Source organism: Natrix helvetica (assembly GCF_964273705.1).
Source record: "Natrix helvetica genome assembly, chromosome: 6".
NCBI lineage: Eukaryota > Metazoa > Chordata > Lepidosauria > Squamata > Natricidae > Natrix > Natrix helvetica.
The window spans coordinates 40,630,534-40,655,144 of NC_138553.1; the positions used below are offsets into that span (position 1 = coordinate 40,630,534).

General features: G+C 34.3%; 1 protein-coding gene across 2 annotated transcripts in view; it reads right to left on the reverse strand.

The window, feature by feature from the left end:
* The window catches only part of LRRIQ1 (leucine rich repeats and IQ motif containing 1), a 115,334-nt gene that overhangs the window by 58,806 nt on the left and 31,917 nt on the right, over positions 1-24,611 (reverse strand). For both annotated transcript variants that reach the window (XM_081958767.1, XM_081958766.1), the window contains exons 11-15: positions 23,949-24,142; positions 22,738-22,865; positions 10,702-10,775; positions 8,924-9,017; positions 2,938-3,108 (exon numbers count right to left, since the gene is read on the reverse strand). In XM_081958767.1, the coding sequence (XP_081814893.1) occupies positions 2,938-3,108; positions 8,924-9,017; positions 10,702-10,775; positions 22,738-22,865; positions 23,949-24,142 (661 nt within the window). The remainder of the gene's footprint in view (positions 1-2,937; positions 3,109-8,923; positions 9,018-10,701; positions 10,776-22,737; positions 22,866-23,948; positions 24,143-24,611) is intronic.

The window sequence follows — 24,611 nt, forward strand, 5'->3', positions numbered from 1 at the left end:
GAGAACAAAATTCAGTTGAAAGTGAGACACACACACACACACACACACACAGAGGGAGCATATATGTGTTTTATCTCTACCAAGAGTAAAAGCCATGACAAATAACAATACAGTAATATTATGTAATTCTATATAACTGGGTGTATCTCCTAATATTCTTATTGTTCCTTCTTTCTTGTAAAAAGCCTTTAAACTTCATAAAGAGTTTTAATGTTTATATTTCTTCAGTTTCAATTCCTTTTATAAGCTTTTTATGTCATTTTCACCTGTTTAAACTGTAACTTTTTAAAAGGGTTTCAGCTTCCATTAGGGTCTTTTATTTCCAATCCTCTGTACAAGGCCCGTTGAAAACCAAAACACTGAAACAGAAGTACATTTTTGCATAGCTGTTTTCAAGTAGGTGTTGGAAGATTAACTGACAGACCTTTATTAGATCTGAACAATTTTTAAAAGCATATAATTCTTTAAAAAGAGCAAGCTTACTTTGTGTGAAATCAGGATGGAACATCCTAATTTAGCTATACACCTCTGTTATAAAAAATGCCTTAATGGTTATGATTATATGTGGCAATTTACTTACTTCAGGTTGTTTCTACAGGGCCTCATTTACTTACAAACAGCCAAAATGTTTATGGGGTTTCATATTGTTCTTTAGGAATATAATATTAAGGCTACAATCTTATAGACTCTTTTTAGGGGAAAAAAAATCCCATTGCACCCTATGGGAGGTAATTATTAATATTGTTGTTGCATAATCAGCAAGATGTTTATACTGGATTTGACATTTTTATCCACCTATTGAATCTTTCCCAAAGACCTTGGATAGGCAGATGTTGTTTGGTGATGTTAAAAGTATTGTAACAGCTGTTTCAGGTAAAGCTTATTTTGCAATTGACTGGTGGTGATTTTGTCAATGCCAATGGTGTTCAGGACTGCTCCAAATATTTTGGGATTTTATCCAAGGATTTATTACTATCAGTATCATTGCTTTCTTTTGCCATAGTCATTCTACTTCTATTTGCAGGTTTTTGTATTTTGTGTTTTTCTCCAGGTACTGCAACATCCACCAACCAATTTTGTTCTTTCTTATCAATGATAGTTAAGTCTGGGATATTATGTGGTAAGTGCATGTCTGTTTGAACTCTAAAAACAAGATTACAATTGTTATGGTTCATTGCATAGTCAGACAGATGATTAAACTGAATTTGACATTTTATTCACCTATTGAGTTCTTTCTAAGGACCTGGGATAGGTGGATATTATTATGTTTATATCCTGCCTTTTACATATACTCTATAAGTCAAGGCAGTGAGCACATTTCATTCAAATATACATATCCATATTTTGCTGTTTATTTTATTTAGGATCACAGCCTTAATCTTTGCTAAATTCTTTAAGAGCAAATTTGAGTACAGTTGAGTACAGTTTTGAAAAAAACATAGAAGCAAATAATCTTGGTCACATCTTTGAATAAGTGCTTCTTCTAATTTCCAAATGCAATATATTTACAACAATGATTTGCAATTAACACACATATTCTACTATAAAACTCAGATTTTTTTTAAAAAAACCCTAGGAGTTCTTGTACGACATATCACAGACATGATCTCAAGAAAAATAATAAACAACATAGATAGCTTCTTATTACCAAACTGCCACATAAAACAACACCTTCTTTATTGAAATTCAAATCTACTACTGTCAACTCTTCAAGATAGAGCAGATTAGGAAACCAATGCCAAGTAAGTCAGTACTGTTTTCATTGTAAACTTTAGTAATGGAATAAGCTTCTCCTCCTCCATTTATCTTTTTGTGAATTAAGGAGGGGCTTGTCTGAGATGCTTATTCATATTACATTATTTCCTGAGGCTCAAGCTCCCTTTATCTAACTGTTGTCTTGCTAGCAGTTCTTCCTCCTGACCCTCACAGACATTGCTTCTGCCATTTATAACTATGAATATTATGCAGAATGATATTACAAGAAGTCTGAAATGTTTTAAGTAAGCACTTTATGGGTTTCTTTATGGATTTTTCAACAATTATCTGTTAGTCATCTGGATTTTTTGGATCTAGTAACTCTACTTAAGTGGCACAGTGGTTAAGAGTGCAGTACTGCAGGCTACTTTAGCTGACTGTTAGCTGCAGTTCGGAATTTCAAATCTCACTGGCTCAAGGTTGACTCAGCCGTCCATCCTTACGAGGTGGGTAAAAGGAGGACCCAGATTGTTGGGGGCAAGAGGCTGACTCTGTAAACCGCTTAGAGAGGACTGTAAAAGCACTATGAACTGGTATATAAGTCTAAGTGCTATTGCTATTATTCAGCTTCGGCTTTCATTCAATTTGTTTATTTGCCCTTGTGTGGCCTATATAGACACAGTACATTTACACATATAATTGAATACATAGGTATTTCATACCTATAATATGCAACATATAGTAGTTGCACATATTTCAATATTCTTGAAATGCAATATAAAATCATACTACTTTACATCATTTCATATATTACTTTTGTCCTATACACAGATTTAGCACTAATTAAGCTCCTTAAGTAGGGTTACTAGATTCAAAAAATCAGATGACTACCAGATATTAGCAAAAAATTGCAATCCATCTATTTTCTAATATCTAGGAGTCTTCTGGATTTGTGTAGTTCAGATTGCACAAGCCTGCATTAGGAATCTTTAATTCAGTATCCATGTAATTAATTCTAATGGATTAGTGAACATAAAACAGTAGAAATCAAGAAAGATTACTTCATTTCATATAAACTCGTGAAGGGTATTTCCGTCTGATCACATTTCTACATTTAGAATAGACTTTCATCACTTTTCTACCATATTGTTATTCCAATGTATATATTGTTACATCAATAATAAGTATCAAGGAACAAAACATTTGAAAATTAATTTCTTTAAATTAATTGTAAATACTTACAATCTAGTTGTAGCTTTTTTGTGGAGTGATATAATTTCTTGAATCTGAGCTTGACAAAATGCTGCAAATGTTTCTGACCTCCAGGTTTTTTCATAAACCTTTTCTGCACCACAACTTACATTTTCATCATTAAGTATTTTCAAAGTGGGCAAATATTTGAGTAAGGAGCATCTTTAAAATGACATAGAAACCATAACTTTAGTACAAGTTAGCTTTTTGAAACATGTTACATACAAAATCTCTGACTGCAACCTAAAACACAAAGGCAGCAATGTCTTAACTATATAGAATTTGGCATTTCAAGAGAAGCACAATGGGGTTAAACACTGCTGTGAATGCTTGCTTCTCCAGCTGAAACTGGCACCTTGATGTTGGAGCTAGTCCAATTATTAAATAAACCCTTGTTTATTTATGAGATTTTTCTATATCAGGTAACTGAAGGGATGTCACACAGAAGAAAGATACAATATGTTCTCTATCATCTCAGATTGCAGGAAATGGGATAATGTCTAAAGTTAAAGGAAAACAGTTGAAGATTTTCCTTATAGCAAAAACTCATAATGGAACCAATTAACTAAGGAGATGGTGGACTCCCCTTCATAGATATGTTCAAACAAATGTTAGTTAGACATTTGCTCAGGATATTTTACATAGGGTTCCTACAGATGATACAAAGTGAGTTGCATTTGATGGTCTAAAGAACTATTTCCAATGATGATTCTATAAGGATTAAGTAAAAACAACCTTCCTCACAGAGTCAATAGCAGAATGCCATCCAGATAAAGGAAATGGAAAAAACTACAATCCAGTCCAATATATTTCATGGAAAGGATTTACAGATTATGGAATATTTTCTTGAACTAAACCCTTTTTACCTCCAGGCTAGTTTGAATAGACTCTTATGCCAAGTTTTCCAATCAATTATCAAAGAAAATTTAGAAAAAATCTGGCCAAGAATTCCAGATACTTGAATAGAAAAACAAGCAAATATTTCAGCCCCACAAAGTTAACATGCTGAATTCAAATTTTGGCTGACTCATATACCTTGTTTCAATATATATCATTAGAATCATAATTCCAATTTATATCAGAACAAAAAAAATATAAAATCTGCATTTCCTTTTCACAAGTGCATAGATGTCAGATGGTAATGTTAAATGAATAACCGTGAATATGCTGTCTGGAGATATTGGAGACAATGTTGAATAATGAGATATTCAAAAGGTGCCATATCAAGTTGATTAATGTTGGAAACCATGGTTTCTTAGAGCCATGGGATCTTAGATCTAGTTTTTCCAGCTGGGTTTCTGCTAGTGAGGGCTGAATCAATATTTCATTTAGTGAAAACTTCCTGGTGAATATTCTGTCACTTAAGAGGTTCTATTAATCATTACTGCAATGAAACATATTCCCCCTAGGAATGCTCAAACAGATCTTAGGGTTTAATTTCCAAAAAGTGATTTCTCAGTACTTCAGCTTCTTCAGTGTTATCACTGGCTAGACATGAAAGTAAGAAACCAATTGGGAACTTTTATAAGTAATTCCTTTGTTGGTATCAGGGGGTTATGTAAAGTTCATTGAAACATATTGCTTGCAGTTATTGTCAATGCTGAATTCAACAAATCCATACTTTATAGTATCCCATTAGATAAATTAATCTTTCTCTGACCATGAAAGCTCAAATGGCCAAGCAATGTGGGAGGATCTTGATGACCCTGGAATTTCAAGGGTTATTTTAAACTGAACTTAGGTGGAATAGCAATTACACCCCAATTAAGAATACATCAAATTAAGAACAATACACCAATTTAAAAATAAATCCCTCTATTTCTCTTTTGTTACTTGCAAGAAATTAACAGTGTTTAATGGAGAAGGATTTTTGATCCCCTGGTTTAAAGGCTTTCAAGCTTTATTTAATATTTTCTAACTTTGCAATCAATAATGAAATTCCTAAGCACATATGCACAGCTAAAATTACTAAGTTTAGAAAAATAGATTTAGAAAAATAAAAAACTATGTTAGCCAAGCTCAATGGGGAAAAGAGATAATGGAAAAACAATCCAAAAAGTTTGGAAGCATAAGTATAAACAAACTGTAAAGCTAAATGAGGAAAATGGCAGAAGACCAATCCAGCTGCAAAAAACAAAAAAAGAACTTTGGATTATTTGAGAAATGAAAATGAAAATAAACAGGAACTGAATACAGGGCAAATTATTAAGAGTAGATTCTATCTATGATTACAAATGCTTCCATTTAAATACAATTTGTAGAGAACTTAAGGCTGCTAAGCATCTGACAATTTATATTTCAATCTTATTAGTTAATACTGAACTAGACAGAATCAATACAAAAGAAGGCACGGTTGTAGCAAAACATAAATGCATGTTCTAAGCATTTAAAAACTCAAAATGAGTTGATTTCTAATTGCAACTTTCTACCTTCTACAATTAGCATAGTATCCTCCCCCTGCCTACTCCCCCTAAAGAAAAACACAAAGGAAGAAAATAAATATGAGATGTTGAAAAAGACAAATGTATGATTATTCCAATCCAAGACTATGTTGAACAGCTATCGGATCAGACTGAGCTAAAGTAAATTTAAATATAGGAGAGTGAAACTATTATGAGTGCATTAACAAACCTTGGAACCATATTAAGTTTAATTGAGAAGAAAATTAACACCCAACTAGGAATAAATCAATGAATAGAATATGGAAAATATGATTAAAATGGTATACTTTTAAAATCTTAGGAAACAAAACAAAATAAATGTATAGAAATCCAATAGAAATTAAAATTTGTTATAGATATTTAATACAATTTGCACATTTATTTAAAATATCCACCCAATCAAAGCACAGATCAAACATACGGTAAGTTGTTCCAACCTTCTTATTAATAGAGAAGAATAAAATATAATTAGTATGGAAGCAAAATAACACAAATATGAATTCTGATGATAATATGCAGATGTAGTTTCTAAAGAGGGAAATGTAAATAATTCCATGCACTCTACCATTAAGTATTTAATATAGTCAGCTAACAAATAAAAGAAATGTAAAACAAAACCCTTGCCTTTTCTGTAGTTTGCACATGTTGGTAATTCTAAACTATCTCCAGTAATTGTAAATTATAGTTATAACAATAATTTGAATTAATCTGCTCTCATTAACACTTCAGAACTATTATATGCTGCCAGTGATAGAGTGCTGAAACAGGATGAACTCATTCCCACTGAAATCAATAAGAAAAAATGGTCACTAAACATTGCTGGTGTGTCATTAAGGAATGCTCATTTCAGTTAAAAGTAAATGCAACTGATATTTCTTCCATCTTACAGGACTAGCTTGGTTTGTGATAATTACTGTGACCAATCATAGCTGGTAACAGATTGTTATATTTTACCTTAAATTCATGTTTTACCCGAAACCTCTCCAGAAAAAGGCTATTGCTACATCAGACCATCATGCTTTTACTCTTTTTTTTTAAACAAAGTTTTATTGGTTTTTTGAAAAATAACAGGGAAAAAGGTGGTGGAATGGTTACAAATTTTGGCAGTTGTGATGTGCGGTAGGTGCCCCCTCCCTCCATACTCATAATATACATTTACACAAAATTCATTACTAAATAGTAATATATAGTCAGCATGTAAGTTCAATTAATAATTTTGAACAATTTATGTCAAGCAGATTTTCTTATTCATTTTTGTGATCTAAGTTTTCTCGGTATTGCCCCATCTCCCCCCGCCGCCAGAGCTCCGGCCCCTCCCGTGTCCTGTATGTCTGTTGTAGGATCATCTGGTTTTTCTAGGAGAGCTTTATTTTTTTCCATAAAGTCCTGCGCCTCTATGGGTGTATTAATTCTAACTCTTGTGTCCTCCCAGAAAATTAGCATACCTTCAGGCATCAGCCATCTTAACCACACCCCCTTCTGGTATAGTTTCTTCGCTAACTGCGAATAGCTTTTTCTTTTCTCTCTCACTTTCTTGGGGATCTGTTTCAGAATGGTTATTTCCCTATCTTGGTATTTCAAAGCTTGCCCCCTTTGTGCACTCAGAATTTCATCTCTTGTACTTTTTCTGAGAAATTTAATGTGTACCTCCCTAGGTACGTTGTGTGTTTTAGCATAGGCTGAGTTCACTCTATAAACCAGATCTAGTTCCCACCCCATCTGTTGTTTCTCTTTCTGAATGTATTCAGCCAAAATACTTGTCATAATGTCCCTTATATCTTCATCATCTGTCTCCACCACATTTTGAAATCTAAGGTAAAAGGACATTCTCTCAAATTCTATTTTCATCTGTTGGGTATCAAGTTCTTTGTTCCCCTTCTGCACCCCTTCCACCCCCTCCCTCATCTCAGCTGTCCCACCCTCCAAAAGATCCAGTCTCTGTGAGATTTTATTAATTTGGGCCTGGTTCTCTTTAATTTCTTCTTTCATCTCTTTTAATTGTCTTTTTATTTCCTCTTGTCCCTGTAGAAGTTGTTGGAACATTTGTTGAAATTCAGTCTCTGTGGTTCTAGGTTGCATCAAAGCTGTTATCGTTGATTGTGTACTAGGACTGGATGTTGTAGATGTTGGGGCAGAGGCAGCAAAGCCAGGTTTCCCAGGAGGTGGTTTTTTATGAGACATTGTTTGTAGAATAAAGAGTTCAGTCAATACAAAGAGTGATCAGTCAGATAGGTAGAACAGCCAGGAGAGTTCAGGGGATTAAAGGTCCAAGCAAAAGGTGATTTTTCTAGTTACACAGGCAGTAAGATAAAGTTTTTCAGACCAGGGAGTCCAAAAAGTAGCAATCTACAAGAGATTTATCTGAGTAGCACGGAGACAAAGACCGGAAGCCTGACGTTTTAAAGGTGGAGTCAATTTTCACAGTTCATAAAGACAACGGAAGTGTGCCAACTTGCCCTGCCAGCTTCAGGTTTAGAGGCATAACAAAGTTTTCAAAGTTTCCAAAATTTCCAGATCATCACTGCATTGTAGAGTTAAATCCAAAATTTGCTTTTAGTAAGAGTGTGACATCATTGGTTGGCTCTCCCCCTCCTCCTTCCCCTGGGGCTGAGAGCAAAATTGTTTCAAGCCGCCTGTCTGAGGGGGGGGGAAATCCCCCTCCCTCCAGCCGCGCTTCTCCAGCCAAGCCGAAAGAAAAGTTTAAACTGCTGGCAATTTCTCCAGAGTAGTAAAGGGAATGGAAGGGAGTTTTCACCTCACTGCACCGCAGCCGCGTCCTTCTGCTCGTTTATTCTTCCGTCAGCCTCACAGCGAAGACGCCGGAGCGTCTCCCCATCATGCTCCCCAGTGCCTGGAGTGAGGCGGGGGCCCCCGGCTGCCGCCGATCCAGGGGATCCCCTGTGGTGCCGCCCCTCCAGCAGGAGCCTCTACGGGGCGTCCTGTGCCCCCCAAGGAGTGGGGAGCCCACCGGGAAAGCGCGGGGCGAGCAAAGCTTGCCCGTCGCCGTCAGCCACCGGAACCGGAAGCTCATGCTTTTACTCTTATCTTCTTTTCAACATTTCCCTTTTATTTTAATTGCTTTGTGGCATCTTAAAATTCCAGGAGAATTTGATGGGAATTTATGAATGACCAAAAAAGTTTACTCAAACACAGTAAGGGGCACCCAGAGCAATTTTTCTAAGGTATTGGTGAAAAGGCAGGGCTTATTATCATGTGTTAAAGAATCATGGCTGCCATTTGGGGGACCAAGATTCCAAGAGTTATTATCTTTTCCAGGACTTGAAAAAGTTTGAAAACACTGATCAAACTTACTTCTATAAAACATCCAACAAGTGAAAATATTGAGGAAGATGAAAAGCCTTTCTCAATGTTTATCGTATAATGTAATCCATTATTGGAATATTAATAGAAATTAAATAAAGCAATATTGTTATATTAATAAGTATAATAATTTTAATGATATTATTAAATGTTATATAACAAAGCTATCCACATGTTTATAAACATATATCTCATATCCCAGTTTATCTATTTACCTCCAGCTGTCTTCTTGAAGAAGAGGATTTCCAAGTAGGGATAGTTCCATTAGGCTATCACAGCTGTCAAGGCATTGAATGAGAGTCTTCATGTCTGCATTTGTTAAGAACAAAACAAATATCAATAATTATAAATATATTAACAGTGACCACGCAAATAGGTATCAAATACTGAATACAATGAAATCTTCATGTCTAGGAACACTCTTTTAAGCGTCTTTAAAGGATAATGAAATGAAATCCCTAAATTTTAATTTACTGTACTGTATTCCATTCTAATAACACTGCAATCATAGGAATCATTTTGGTCAAAATTAAAAATGTAATAAATGACACTGGAGGGTTCTAGATCCTAATTTGGCTATATTTTCTGTTTCAAATTTAACATTCCATAGACTCCTTTTTAAAATCTGTTGGAATCCTAATTGTACATAAATGCTTTGAATACACCATTTATCTTTAAAATACTGAATGTTGCCCCTTCAGATTCTTATGTCAACTGACACATGTCATCCATCAAGTTTGAAATTTATATAACCAAAAAAACATTATTTAACCTACACCAGAATGGATAATTAAACTTAGAAATAGGAATGGTCTTCTAAGCTGAACAATAACATATATTTTAAGATGATTATGGGGTGAAGAATGAATTGTGGAATAATCAGAATACTTTCTTCCACTTTTAAATATTCTTAAACAATACTAAATTTTAACCTACATAATTATAATTCACAATATACAAGGACTATTAGTAAATATAGCCGCCGAGGGGTCTAATAGGACCAGGACAGAGGAACAACCCCTGTCCCGGGCCCGCCAGAGATCATCAAGCAACGCGACCAATGCCGTCTCCATGCTGTACCTGGGCCTGAAACCCGACTGAAACAGATCCAGATAGGCAGCTTCGTCTAGGTACTGGGGAAGCTGACGTGCTACCACGCTCTCAACAACCTTCGCTACAAAGCGAAGGTTGGATACCAGACTATAGTTGGCTAAAGAGGCTGGCTCCATGGAAGGCTTTTTAAGGAGGGGCCTCACCACCGCCTCGTTCAAGTAAATATAGAGTTAAAAAGGATTAAAACCTTTGGCTCAAATCCTCTTATCTATAAATATTAGACATTATAGAATACAGGTAGTCCTTGACTTAAAACCACAACTGGATCCAGACCTTTGACTGTAAGTCATTGTGGTCATAGGTTGAGGCACCCACATGATCAGACCTGACTTTTTCCAATTTGTTGACTTTTTTTATGGTGGTGGTTAAGAAATCATATAGCTGTAAGTCATTAAACAAATCCATTCTCTTGAATGGGTGTCTTTTGCCAGAACCATTTAAAAAAATCAGAAATCATGATCACATGACTGCAGAATGCTGCAGCTCATCATAAATGCAAGTCGGTTGTCAAATGCTCAAGAAGTGGTAAAGTGGGAACACGACAATGTTTTTTTTTGATGGTTCGAAGTGCTTTACAGGCCATAAAGCGCTCTTTCCAAGGCCTTAACTTCAATGACCATTAAACAACTGATCATAAGTTAAGGACTACCAGTAAAGTAAACATTGCCATGGTTAAAGCTAACAGGAATGCTCACTGTTAAAAAATGAACAACATATGAATCTGGCTGCAAAACTGAACTTTAGATATAACAGAAAGAGAAAAATAAACTTTTAGCCTTTTTTTGATATACAGTATATGTTAATAATGAAACTCACATATGGTTTATAATATGGCATTGGAAACTGAAATTATTTTTTCCAATTTATCTTGCAAACTTACCTAGTAAGCAGTTGTTGCTTATATTTAGTTTTTCCAATGACACATACGAACAAAGAGATACAAGTTGTGTCAAACTAGAAGAAAAAGAAGAAATAAACCATGAGTTTTATAGACATTTGTGCTAAACCTACCCTCTAGGAGTTGGCATATAACAGGCCAAATGTAGCTAGAAGTCAGGCAAAGATTCATCATCTGTTACCAACTTATAAATTGCTTATTAACAGTCTTAAACTGTGGATATTTCCTTTAAGTAGCAAGGTAGCATTTTTCAAGGTGCCAGCAATTGGTAAGAGCTGCAGTTTTCAAATTAAGAAATGAATGATTTTCTTACAGATGAATAAAGGTGTTCCTTAGACTAGAGGAAAATGTTCTTAACTAAAAATGTATTTTCCTTGAATAATTAGAACTAGTTTGAATGGCAAAATTTGACAAGGTATCCTGCCTAGGTTTCTATACAGCGTCTTTCCTTATGTTGCCTTTTTAAAAATTCCACCAGGCAAAAAATAGAAATAGAAATAGGAATGGAATGGAATAGAATATAATAGAGCTGGAAGGGACCTTCTAGTCCAGCACCCTGCTCAAGCAGGAGATCCTATGACCATTTCAGACAAGTGATTGTCCAGTCAATATAATAAGCATGTTCAGATCTCTCTCTCTCTCTCTCCCCCTCCCTCTCTCTCCATTCATACACACACACACACACAGAAATACACAGACAGGCAGATAAAAGGATAGGGATAGATGTAGATCGATGGTTTACACACACACACACACACTGCAATAATGTACTTTTTTTTCAAGGGATTTTTAAAAACAATATAACATTCCAGCCCCTTGTGTGTTCTTAGTCTAAAAGATGAAAGAATTCATCTTTCCATCATCAAATACTATTGATTGGTTTCCTGATACTAAATGAGTAAATGGCTTCCCTGACATACTAGTATTTTTTTAGGAAGACTTACAAAGTATAACTGATTCTTATGAAATAAAACTCCAATATACATGAATTTGATTAAATCTACCTTATGTGAGACAATTCCATTTGCCCATTTGCCTATTACTGGCAATAGTTCTTTGAAAAGTTTTAAATAAGCAAGTTAAAAACTAATTGTATACTATTGATATTTGTCATATTAATACCACATATTTTATTTCCCACTCAACTTTGAAAGTCATCTTATTCATCAATTATTCTATTTGATCTTGTATTTTTATATTTTTTATCATCATCTTTCTTTTGTTTGTACCTCTTAAAACCTGCTGATGTATCAAATTTTTAGTTTTCTTGATACATCAATTCCCTGTAAAAGATCTTCTAAAACCTTCACCAAGTCATTTGCAAAGTTTCTCAATTTGTAAGGTTTTTTTTTTTAAAATAATCTTTATGTTCATAATCCTTTCATCTTGTCTTATGTCTCAAGTCAATATTTAAAGAAAAGAAGAGAGTATAATTGTTGTGGCCCAGCAGTGGCTGGCTGAGCTGTTGGTGGACTCTGACAGCTCAGACTATTATGGTACTGCTCTGGAGGATGAGGAAGACTCTGGAGGGTGTTTGGAGTCAGAGCAGGAACTAGAGAGGCCTGTTGGCCACCAGGTGGCATCTGAGTCAGGGAGCAGTGAAGAGGAACAGAGGGAGGTTGTCCCTGATGTGCATATGCGTAGAGCTGAGAGGAGAAAGGAACAGCTGTGGAGAAGACTTCATAGAAGGAAGTAGGGATATCTGGCTAAGGTTGTGGCCCCTCCCAAAGAGTTTATAGGTGGAGCGACAGGAGGGGAATCTTTGCAGGAAACAACAGTCCATTATATGAGCCGTTGAGAAAGCATTCTGTACGTTTAATCTTGGTTTCTTGAAGATAGCTTTCTAGGCTCCTAGCCAAGGGGTGGCTTTATCTATGTAATTAGTCGTGGCAGACAGCCAAGCCTGTGTCTGCATATTCATTGGAATCACGGGACAACCTTCTCTTGTTGAACTACTTAAGATCACTAGGGATTTTTTATGTCTATTGTGAGGTATAAATTTATTTTATCCCTTTTATAAATTTTCTACAAAATTCATTTCTTCCAAAAGTTTGAATAGGAAGTCCAATTCAAATTGTTCAATGTTTTCTTTGGATACAATTAAGATGTTCAAAATATTCTAACATATCTAGCACAATTCTAAATTGTCTTTTAATTATTTTAGATAAAAACCCATATTGTCTTCATGAATAAGTTCTTGTAACATTATTTACAGTCTATCATCTAGGATCATTGTGAATAATTAAAAATAATTCAATAACTATACTGGTCAAATCCTGTCGCTCTTTGGGTATTCATGCTAAATTTGCATCTTTCTAAATCACCTAAGTGTTGAGCATCTTTCCATCATTCAAATAAGATTAATCATATTTTGCAAAAGTTGCATAAATTTATCCTCAAAACATTTACCATAACAGGATATCATGCCATTTATTCAAATCTCATCACATTTACTTTGATGAGAAATGCTTATCTTCACTGGACATTTCTTTAATTTTTTTTTCTTTTTAATCTCATCTAAAATAGTCTGTGTTTTCTCTGGGCTGTTCTTTTTAAAACTTTAAAATGAAGAATTAATGCAGTTATTATTAATAGCTATACAATATACGTTTAGTAAAAGTAATAATCAGTCAACAAAAGGCCTCAAACACACACACACACACACACACACACACACACACACACATCCTTTTCTACTAGCCCACATATAGATTTCCAAGATATTTAATACAATTTTGGTGAAGTAAATACGCATGTTTTTAATCTGTTCAACAACAAATATCTCCATACCTATGTACCATAAGGCTTGAGCTCAGGATCACCTGAAGGGATGATGACAAGACTGAATAACTAAATTTAATTAAAGAGACACCTCCCCACAACTAAATATAGAGTAGAATTTAAGTAGCTTGGACAGGCACATAATTTTGTTATGGCAGCTAATGCTATCCCTTTTAAGTGCACACCTAACTGAAAATGAACTATCAATAAGATAAAAACACTTTTAAAATGTTTAACCTGAGTACAACATTTATAAATCTGGAGCACAGAAATCATGAATAAATGTAAAATCCAATTGAGGAAACAAGATAACAAAGAAAGCATCATAACAGACGGCAGTATCTATCTGACATTGACATGTCTCCAAAAAACCAAATAGGGTTCAACATGGTTAGTATTTGGGTGGGCGAACACCAGGGCATTTCAGGGCTGAAGACAAAAATGGGTAGTTGAAAACTTAGAAAGAACAAAATGTCAAATTGCGTCTATATTTTGCTAAGAAAACATTGTAGATAAAAGCATGATTAACTCAGATGTATCTGTGTAATCTACATGGCCCAAGCTCAATTTAAAATAGCTGTAAAATATAATACTACATAGCTGTAAAAATATATAATATGACATAAGAAAATTATATATCACGACTTCCGGTTCCGGCGGCTACGGCAACGGGCAAGTCTTTGCCCGCTCCCGCTCTCCCGGTGGGCTTCCCCCACTTCTGGGGGGGCACAGGACGCCCCGAAGAGGTGTCCTGCCGAGGGAGCGGCTAGCGGAGGGCCCTGGCATCGGCGGCGGCTGGTGGGGGCTTCTCCGCTTTGCTCTAGGCACCGGGGAGCAGTTTTGGAGGGCGCGCCTGCGTCTCGCCCCATGCCGATCGGGCAGCGTAAAATTGAAGGTAGCAGCGGCGGTATGGTGAGATGCTTCCTTTCTCCATTCCTTTTTTGTTGAATTGATGGACTTTTCAGCAAGACTATAAGTTAAACTCTCGGAGCTTCGCTGGAGGTGCGGTTAGAGGGGGGGATTTTACCCCCCCTTGGACAAGCGGCTTGAAAAAATTCTGCTTTTGCCCCTAGGAGGATGGAGGAGGGGGGAGAGCCAACTACTGATGCCTCACCCCTGTAAAAGTGATTTTCACTGGACTTAGTTTTATAACTTGTTGATGACCTGAGAACTTTGTGAACTTTTGAAATTTTACTATGCCTCTGAGCCCAAAGCTGGCAGGGCAAGATGGCACACTTCCGTTGTCTTCATGAACTGTGAAACCTGACTCCACCTTTAAAACTCAGGCTTCCGGTCTTTGTCTCCGTACTACCCAGAGGAATCTCTTGTGGATTGCTATTTCTTGAACCTTCTGGAGAGGAAACCTTTTCTTAACGCTAGATTGACCAAAGAAACTCTCACTTGTTTGGATTTTCTGCCTCCTGGACTCATCTGCCTGCTCTACTTCTCCAGCTGTCCAGTCTCTACACTGATTGATTTCTCTGTTTTATAAACTATGTCTCCAAAAAGGCCACCACCTGGAAAACCTGGCTTTGCTACTTCTGCACCGACATCTGCAACATCCAGCCCTGCCACACAGTCAAAGATTACAGAAATGATGCAACCTAAGAGCACAGAGGTGGATTTGCTGCAAATGCTTCAACAACTCATACAGGGCCAGGAAGAAATTAAGAAACAACTAAAGGAAATTAAGGAAGAAATTAAAGAGAATCAAGTCCAAATTTATAAGAACTCGCAGAGACTGGACCTTGTGGAGGGTGGGGTGGCGGAGGCGAGGGGGTGGTGGAAGTTTTACAGAAGAGTAACAAAGAACTTGATATTCAACAAATGAAAACAGAGTTTGAGAGAATGTCCTTTTATCTTAGATTTCAAAATGTTATAGAAACAGATGGGGAAAATATAAGGGACATTATGACCAACATTTTAGCTGAATACATACACAAAGACAAACAACAGATGGAGTGGGAGATAGACTTGGCCTATAGAGTGAATTCAGCATATGCTAGGACACACAATGTACCCAGGGAGGTTCATATTAAATTCCTTAGGGAAAGCACAAGAGACGCAATTCTGGGTGTACAAAGGGGGCAAACATTGACATACCACGATAGGGAGATAAACATCTTGAAGCAGATCCCCAAAAAAATTAGGGAGAAAAGGAAAAGTTATTCGCAATTGGCGAATAAATTATACCAGAAAGGGGTGTGGTTTAGATGGTTGATGCCTGAAGGGATGTTGATATTCTGGGAGGAGACAAGAATTAGAATTAATACACCCATAGAGGCTCAGGCCTTTATGGAAAAAAATAAAGCAAACCTAGAAAAAGCAGAAGATTCTACAACGGTTATACAGGACACGGGAGGGGCCGGAGCTCTGCCAGCGGGGGGAGAAGGGGCAATACCAAGAAAGCTCAGATAACAAAAATGAATAAGAAAACCACATTGCTATAAACATACCAAAAGTAATAGTGAAATTATATTTAGAAAATATGTTATAATATATAAGTTGACTGAAAACTTTTATTCCTATATGCTGATTTTACATGATTATGTATTAATGTTTTATACCTAGATGTATACTATGAGTTTGGAGGGAGGGGGCGTCTGCCATACTTGCAACTGCCAAAATTTGTATACTATTCCACATACCCTTTTCCTAGTAAATGTTTTTAAAAAACCAATAAAAATTTTTGAAAAAAAAATTATATATCACTATTTATTTTCATTTGACAAATCTATGGAAGAGAACTTCAACTAAAGAAAAATGCAAACTTCTCCAAGGAATAGTTACTCCAACAGGCTGCAAAGCAGATAAAGAAAAAGAGAGGAGACATTCTATTGCTTCTTCAGTCACATTTGCCAGTCCCTCATTTGAAGTTTTCCAGTCTGACACCTCCACAGGTTACTTGATTGTTTCTCACAACAAATCATAATTAGAATTATATTCATATTATGTGTTTGCTTTTGTTCATCCCACCCTCATTTTTTTCTTGTGTATCAAGTCTTTTAATTTTAAGCCCAAATCTAGGCATTGCTATTATTCTAAGTATGTTTTGTTAAAAATGGTACAACTTTTTCTTACCTCCAATTTGCAGAATATACATAAAGTTTAAAATCTTTTGATTTTCTGCTAACCCTTCACTGATTTTCTCAGCAAAAATAACTCAGCAATGAATTATCTGCTTAAAGTATATTTAAAATTCATTCTTATGGGTAATTGTGAATTCTGAAAAGTAGATTCTGGGAGGTGAGGCAAAAACCTTTGCATATGATTTGCTATTTTAAACTGATATTTAGTTTTGATAAATGTTACTACATTCCCCAAATTTGTAAAGAGAGAAACTAATATAAATGGAAAACTATAATTATGGAAGATAGAAGCTTTTTGTTTCGATACAGGTCAATTTATTCTTTCTTTCCAAATGTTATATTTATTCCACCAGAGTTAAAAATTGCAGCTTGACAGTTTATAATTTTGGACAGAACAATTAATAGCAATGCCCAGCAATGTGTTCAATGAAGGACGTCCATTAACTAAAAATTCAAATGATGGCTATAATGAATTATAGAGACTTAATTACTTGGAGCAGTTTGGCAACTGACAACTCAAATGTTGATTTGATGGTGTTCCTAATCACTATTCAAACATATTTTATGGTGAGAGTACTACTTATTTGTAAAATACGTATCGTCTATACAGTAAAATTATAGACCAAGGTAAAATAGAAGAACTTAATTTGAGTAACTATCTGCTTGGTAATTTCACATCATATATTACATTTTAGTAATTTAGAGTAGTATAATGTAGAAAACTCAATGGTTAACCTGTTTTTTAATATAAAATTCATATTGTGTGCTCTACTTTAAATAATAAGATCCTTTTCAGTTTGTCATTCTATAGTTTCCTTTTCGCTGGCGGTCTTTGTCCTTTTCTTTTTTCTTTTAAAGGAAAATTCAAACCAGAAAAACAAAAGGCATTACAGAAAACTTAATACCACTTGACCTTGTCCCACTAGCCCTAGGCTTTAAAAGGATATAAATTACAAAGACGACACAAAACCAAAAAGATATTTTTAAAGAATCCAATAGCTTCCTTTTTCTGGTATCATTTAAACTCAAAGCACTCACAAAAACTGGACAGTTAGCAACACAAGTATAAAAAAAAAGTAAAATTGAAATATACTTGAAATTACACATATGCAGAAGAGAAAAAAGGATGTTTCTTAAAGTCTACAATAAACATATTAAACATGCTCTGGATCCAAAATGCAATTACTGTTTGCTTGCTTGATACCAGCAGGTTTTCCATGACACCAACAGATTTTTCTTCCAAAAAGTGAAGTTAAAACATTAGATCTTTGAGATGAATAGAATAGAATTCTTTATTGGCCAAGTGTGGCCATGACTTGTTAGATTATTTATAATGATAGTATATTCATTTTAACAATGAATTAAAGATATATAAATAGAATTATTTATAAAATTTAAAAGGCAACAAACTTTTATTTTACAAAAAGGAATAAACTTAAATGTATTTTATTTTTTGTTTCACTTAACATATTTTGCAAAATATTCAGTAGGTAATATAACAATTCAAATGAATATTTTAGTTCAAATTCTAAGAGATGCACATATGGTTAAGGGTTCAATGTTAGACCATTTTCAAAATTGAAGATAAATCTCACTGAACTTAATTTTAGTAAGATGCAGAATTATAGAATTGTAAGAGGCAATACTGCACTTTGCCTCTATCCTCATAGAAACAAACAGCATTCCCAATAGACGGCTATTGTTTCTTCAACGGTTCTCTCTGGTTAAGTGGTTTATGCTGAAATGAAGACCCTTCTTCCCAAATACTCAATCAGAATGAACATTCCTGCAACTTAAATATATATTTTATATAGAATACAGAATAAAGGAGAACAGATTGTGACCTTCTTTTGATAACTTTTCAGGTATTACATAGAACTATAGTATCAGAAAAGGGATCTCGGAGCTTGTAGTGATTAGGTAATCCCACATTCACTGAGAAGAGGCATGGCAAACCTTTCTCTTCTTCATTCAACCAAGCAACCAAACATAGCTATGAAAGCCACATCTCTTTTGCAAGCTGATGAGGAGGCTTGGTCGAAAGGAGGCATTTCCTTTCTCCAGGAAGATAGGCAGTGCCACTGGAAAAGTTGCCACAATCAGAAACTGCAACATGCACCTGAGCAGGAAATAGGCATGGCCAAGGTCATAGCCAGGAGGATCACCTATGAGTATTGTACTTTTCCTCCGGGCATCTCCCTGCTCAGCACAGGATCCACTAAAACAGCCCTTCTTAACTATTTTACCCTGAGCGTACCTTGAAATAATTGCGTAAGAGTTGGAAAAAAATGAAAACTTCACAACACAATTCACTTCTCACCTACACAATCATATTTTACAACATTTACAACAAAATGGTAGCAACTGAGTTGTGTGCATAAAAATTCTTTCCACTGTAAGTACATTGCACAGTACCTAAAGTTCAAAAAGCATTTTTGCCTCAATGACAAAGAGAAAGGATACTCTGAAGCATTTTTAATAAATGGCCATTCACTTTGTGTTTGCAAACCTGGTTAAGGAAAACTCACAACTTCAAGTGGCAGCATGTTATACTCACCAACAGCCAGAAATTTCCTCTCACATTCTAGCCTGAACCTTGTCCTTTGTACTTTTTACTAAAAGGTTTTGCTTCTATTCTTTTCTTCTTATATAATCACTCCTACTGTATTACAACATTTCATAATATTTAAAGAATGCTATTGTATTCCACATCAGTCTTATCTGACTGACTCTATTGAATGCCTTTGATTTTATTTCATAGGAATTAATTTCTAAATAAAACTACTATTAGCAGGGTTCAGGATGAGATTTTTCCATCTACTGATGTCGTTGGAAAACCCGAACAAATTCTCAATAGAAACATACACTGTATGATGGATCTACTCTTGCCCGACAAATGCTAACTTCTGAGAACTGTAGGCCTCAAAGCACCAGCTATATGGTAAACTGTTAATGATCAGAATATATTCTGGTTCAGCCAAGGGGTAGCAGCAGTTGTGCAGATACTGTTTCAGTAACTGATAACAAGGCTAACTTAATATGTTTATATATTAATTTCTCTAAGAAATAGTAATTTAAGTAATAGAATCTAATAAAAAAAATCCATAAGAGTGACAATCATTAAATATAGCGAGCACTATGAAAAATGGGTAACTAGTAATCAAGTGTCTGCAGAGGCAAGGGATGGAAATGATCAGTATGGTGCCATTGAGATGCAAATCATGCCTCCTTTATATATCTATCATGGCATTATTTACATATATAAAGAGATTGAACCTACATTAAGATGGTGTGAAACTATTTTTTATCATATTGCCAAAAGTAATGGAGCTTGCAAATATAAATATAAACAATACAAAATTGTAAATCTATTTAATATGTATTAGTCTAGTATATTATTCATAAGAATTCTGAGGATCTATTGGTTTTTTTTAGCCCCAAGCTTGTTTAGCACAATTGTGCAAAAAATTGAAAAACATGGCATGCAGAAACATAAGAATTAGGTTCTTAAATTAATTATCTACACAGACAATCCTCAATGACTGAGAAACTCCAATGAAAAGATTCTGGTTTTTATTGAGAAAAATTGATATATACAATTCTTATTTATGTATTGTTAACATATATTACCATTTAAGTAGAATCCTAGTTATTTCAGTCTTGCAAATTTAGAATCAACTGGAACCAACTGTAGCATTCAAAGGGATCATTTATTTGCTGGTTTGTACAGTATTTGGGACCAGCAAGGAAACAAATAGATCACAGTTTAATATAGTATGTAAACAGAACCATAAACTTTTGAAACTATTTCCTATTTGGAAAAAAAAGCCCCTCTTGTATTGAGTTGTACAAGTAATTCTCAATTTTCTAATAATGATAGTGAATCTAATGGGTGTATTGTCCAGTTGTTTGCATTTAAAATATATTTGGAATATCAGCAATATTTAGGCATTACCAGTTGGATTATGATTATTAAACTTTCTTTGGCATCATATTAACTTTTAAAATGCATTTTTTTCCTAAACTAAAGATGAAGACTTGTTTTTATTTATCATTTGCAAATTTGATTTTTCCATTTGGATCTTTAATCTTATATATGGATTCACAATCCTAACATTAATAAGGATTTCCTGCAATCAACAAAAGAGGAAAAGACAGTCAATGCACACTCTTGAGAAAAAAAATCCCACAACTGTAGGATAAAAGCAAAGGAACAGCTTTTCTTTCAACAGCTTATTTCATTACATTTAATCCTTTCTGTATAGAACATCCAATCACTTATGCCATAGACAAGCATATGGAGCTGCTTAGAACATAGTCATATTGATAAAGCAAGTACAAATATCAGCTACTGATATTACTTTTTTACTGCTTTAATCAGCATTTTGCTGATACTGTCATCCATTCTAGCTATATCTACAGTCATGGCTATTCATTTTGTCCTCATTCTCACTTTTGCCTAAATGATTTATGTTAAAGATGTTGACACATAGAGCAAACTTAGGGGAAGTTTTTGCTACTAGAAATGTCAGCCAGATATCTGCTCAATGGTTATGACAAAGTGCTTCCTTCTGCACAACAGGAAGTACTTCACCAGCTGTCAACTGTAGTACAGATCATCAAAAAGAATGGTAAAAGAGGCGGGGGGGGGGGGATATGAGAGTGTTTCATGGACTGAAAAATATGTCAGCCTATAGCTTGGTAGTACAGCATATAATTTATATCCAGAAGATCCTAGCTCAAGCTTTTATTTTTCCAACTTTAAAAGAAAGTCTGAAAAAGAAGATCTGGGAAATATCCTTGTCAGAAAAATGCATCCAGATCTGCTTCTTTTCTTCAGAGAATGTTTTGTTCAGATCAGAAAAAAATAGAATAGATAAGAAAGGCATTCAATAATGTTCAATACAAAAAGCAAAAATTAAAAAAAAAACACCACAATGTAAAACCCACCTCTTTCAAAGATTTTTGAAACTCAAATTGCAATCATATTCTATCTGAGAGTAAACTCTTTTGAATTGAATTTGATTTACTTCAATCCTATGCACATTTATTTGAAAGTAAGCTACATTTTTCACAATTGCATCTTTGTCTGAATAGACATCTTAGATTTGTTCTGTGAATTTTCACAGAATGACAGAAGCTGTATTCCATCAATCCATCTTAGATTTTTAGTAACAAAAATCAATTGAATGTAGAGGAGGTACAGTATCATTAATTTGTTTTAAAATGCAGTACATGACAAGATGTATTTTGAATACTACAGTGTTAAGGATTCTAAGTCTATAATAAAAGATTTGGGTGGACTCATAACCCAACACAATTTTGGTTATGACATATTTATCAATTTAAATTATGGAAACCTGTTACAGTGATAAAGATGTTAGTAGTAAATAAATGAAAAAGTAACACGAAGCATAATTTATTTACCATAATAAAGATTTATTTTCTATAGGACTCCCTATTTAATCAAAAAGAATAGAATTTTTATTTTTGCAAATAAAAATGCAAGTGCTAAAAAGGTACTGTAGCTAAGTTATATTTCCAATGAAACCAGGACCTACTTCATATTTCTATTTTTATCAACAATATCTAGTTAATAAAAAATCCAATTTTGCAATTTATTTCATTTTATAACAGGCAATTATAGAGTGACAGCTCAGATGTGGATTAAAGAAATCACTTAGTAATGGATATACCACATTGCTTTACTGTAGATGAGTTCCTTTATCACATTTCTTACTATTCAATTAGCTTTTATGATAGTTTAGTATCTTGGTTAAACAGCTTTACATTTAACTTATCCAGTTGCCATTAGCAAAAAAATAATTCTATACAAATGAAAAAGCAGACTATGCAGATTCTGCCAATCCTTTTGGTTTATATCAAAATCTGATATATCAGAGTTACCGTACACGAAGCTCCAAAAATAATTCAAAGTTCTAAGCATGATCTTCAGCCTACAATAAGTTGTATTTTCGTGCCTTATATACTAATAATTGAAATCCAGTGAAAACTTATAATTTCATTCAAAGCAGGCTGCTAAGATGTCAATAACTTGCATTCCCATGCTGGCAGTTAGCGGAAAAATGTAGGGTACCAGACTCTTTTTTGGTAACTGCTTTCTGGCAAAAATATGTGTTAATTTTACCTGTTTTGTGAGATGATAAGTATCTGTAGCAAAGGCAGCCAGTAGTCAGTAAGTTTTCCCAATCTTGATATGTTATTGTCTTCCAAGTATAATTCTCTTAGCAAAACATGATTTTCCAACTTGGGGAACTAAATATAAAATTAGTAATTAATAAAACAATGCTAGAGTAGCTGAATATTTTTCCTCCATAAATAATCTTTATGTACTAATACAGTTACTAGGGCAGTAATCCTAAATACAACTATTACAGCAAAAAGCTATCAAATTCATAATTTTGATTAAGTCTCTAATATAACAATGAAGTGAGGAAATGGGAATGTATTCCATTATAATACCATTGTATTACTTACATCAAATTCCAGAGAAAGGTAGAACAGTTACCTTGATAATCACAAGCATAGTTTAGAGACATTTTAAAGTTTAAGCATGATGCAAGAACTACATTTACTGAATCACTTCTATACAAAAGCTGAAATTCCTTCTCTCCAAGATACAAATTTCCAGCTACTACACATAGGAGAATATTCCTTATCTTCAAATATTTGCCACGTTCATAATTTTTTCATTTATCTGATATGCTTTTGACACTTAATCAAAAACAGAAATTGCATTTTAATTATCATACTGAAGAGCATATAAGAACATTATCATATTGGCAATTTGTTATTCAGGCTTCTTTTTGCTTGCTGTGAAATTCATGACATACTCAAAACATGTATTTAAAAAAGTCAGTAAGTACTTCTGGCAACAGTAGCTAAGTGAAAGGATAATTTACGAACTGTGCACCTATTTGTGTTTCGCTTTATAGATTTATGTCACTGTGTCTGTAATATATATCTGTCCTCAATTCTTTTTACTCACATGTCTGCTTACATCATTACATCAACAAACACAGATATTCACTCATACTTTTTAACAGTGCTGCTGTAATATAAATCATGAGATAAAATGGAATTCTGAACTATAGATTCCTTTTGAAGTAAAATATGAAATGTTACTTGAAAAATGAAATTGTACAAATCCTTTTCAAGACAATAAAATACCCTCAAATTAAGAAAAAAATGTGCCCTCTTTTCTGAACAAGGGGTTTATTTAAAATGAAATTTATTATCCAAAAATAAAGGAAGAGTGCTTTTTGACAGGGTATTATTGGATTTACCCCTATACACATTTCTTTAATTTAGTTTTACCATAGAACATCAAGTGTTTACCTCATTGAGATTATTTCCTTGTAACTTCAGAATCTGGAGAAGACCACAGTTTTCAATGCCTTCAATATGAGTGAGATGATTAAAGGAGCAATCTAGGTATAGCAGAGTTGGAGTAGCAGAGAGCCCTTTTGTACTGATCAATTGATTGTGATCCACAGCCAGTCGCTGGAGTTTTTTCAATGTCTCCAAGCCTCCTAAAAACAAAAAAATCATATTGTATAACATATTGAAATTAATTGTATTTGATTAATTTATTCATAATGGTATACTATTTGGTTTTAATATATTTTTATAAAATATGCTTATAAAATAAAATACTGTCTTCCATACTATTATTATTCAAATTGTCTTGAAACCAGAAATATTAGCTTAGTACCTGCACACAATATATTTCATTTGCTATTTTTGAAATTTTGTACCATTATATTATTCATGAAAAACAAATGCATTTCTTTAGAATTTATGTTTTGTCCCTCAACGAATTCTTATTCCACATTTCATGATTAAAACTTACCCAAACTGACAACAGTAAAGAAAATCAGTTTGATTTTTGTTATCTGTACTTTGTCTGCATAAACCCTCCAGACAGGTACATCCTAATCACATTAGACTTGATGACTGAGCCTGACTACATGGGAAGAAATCTACCACACGGTCATTATA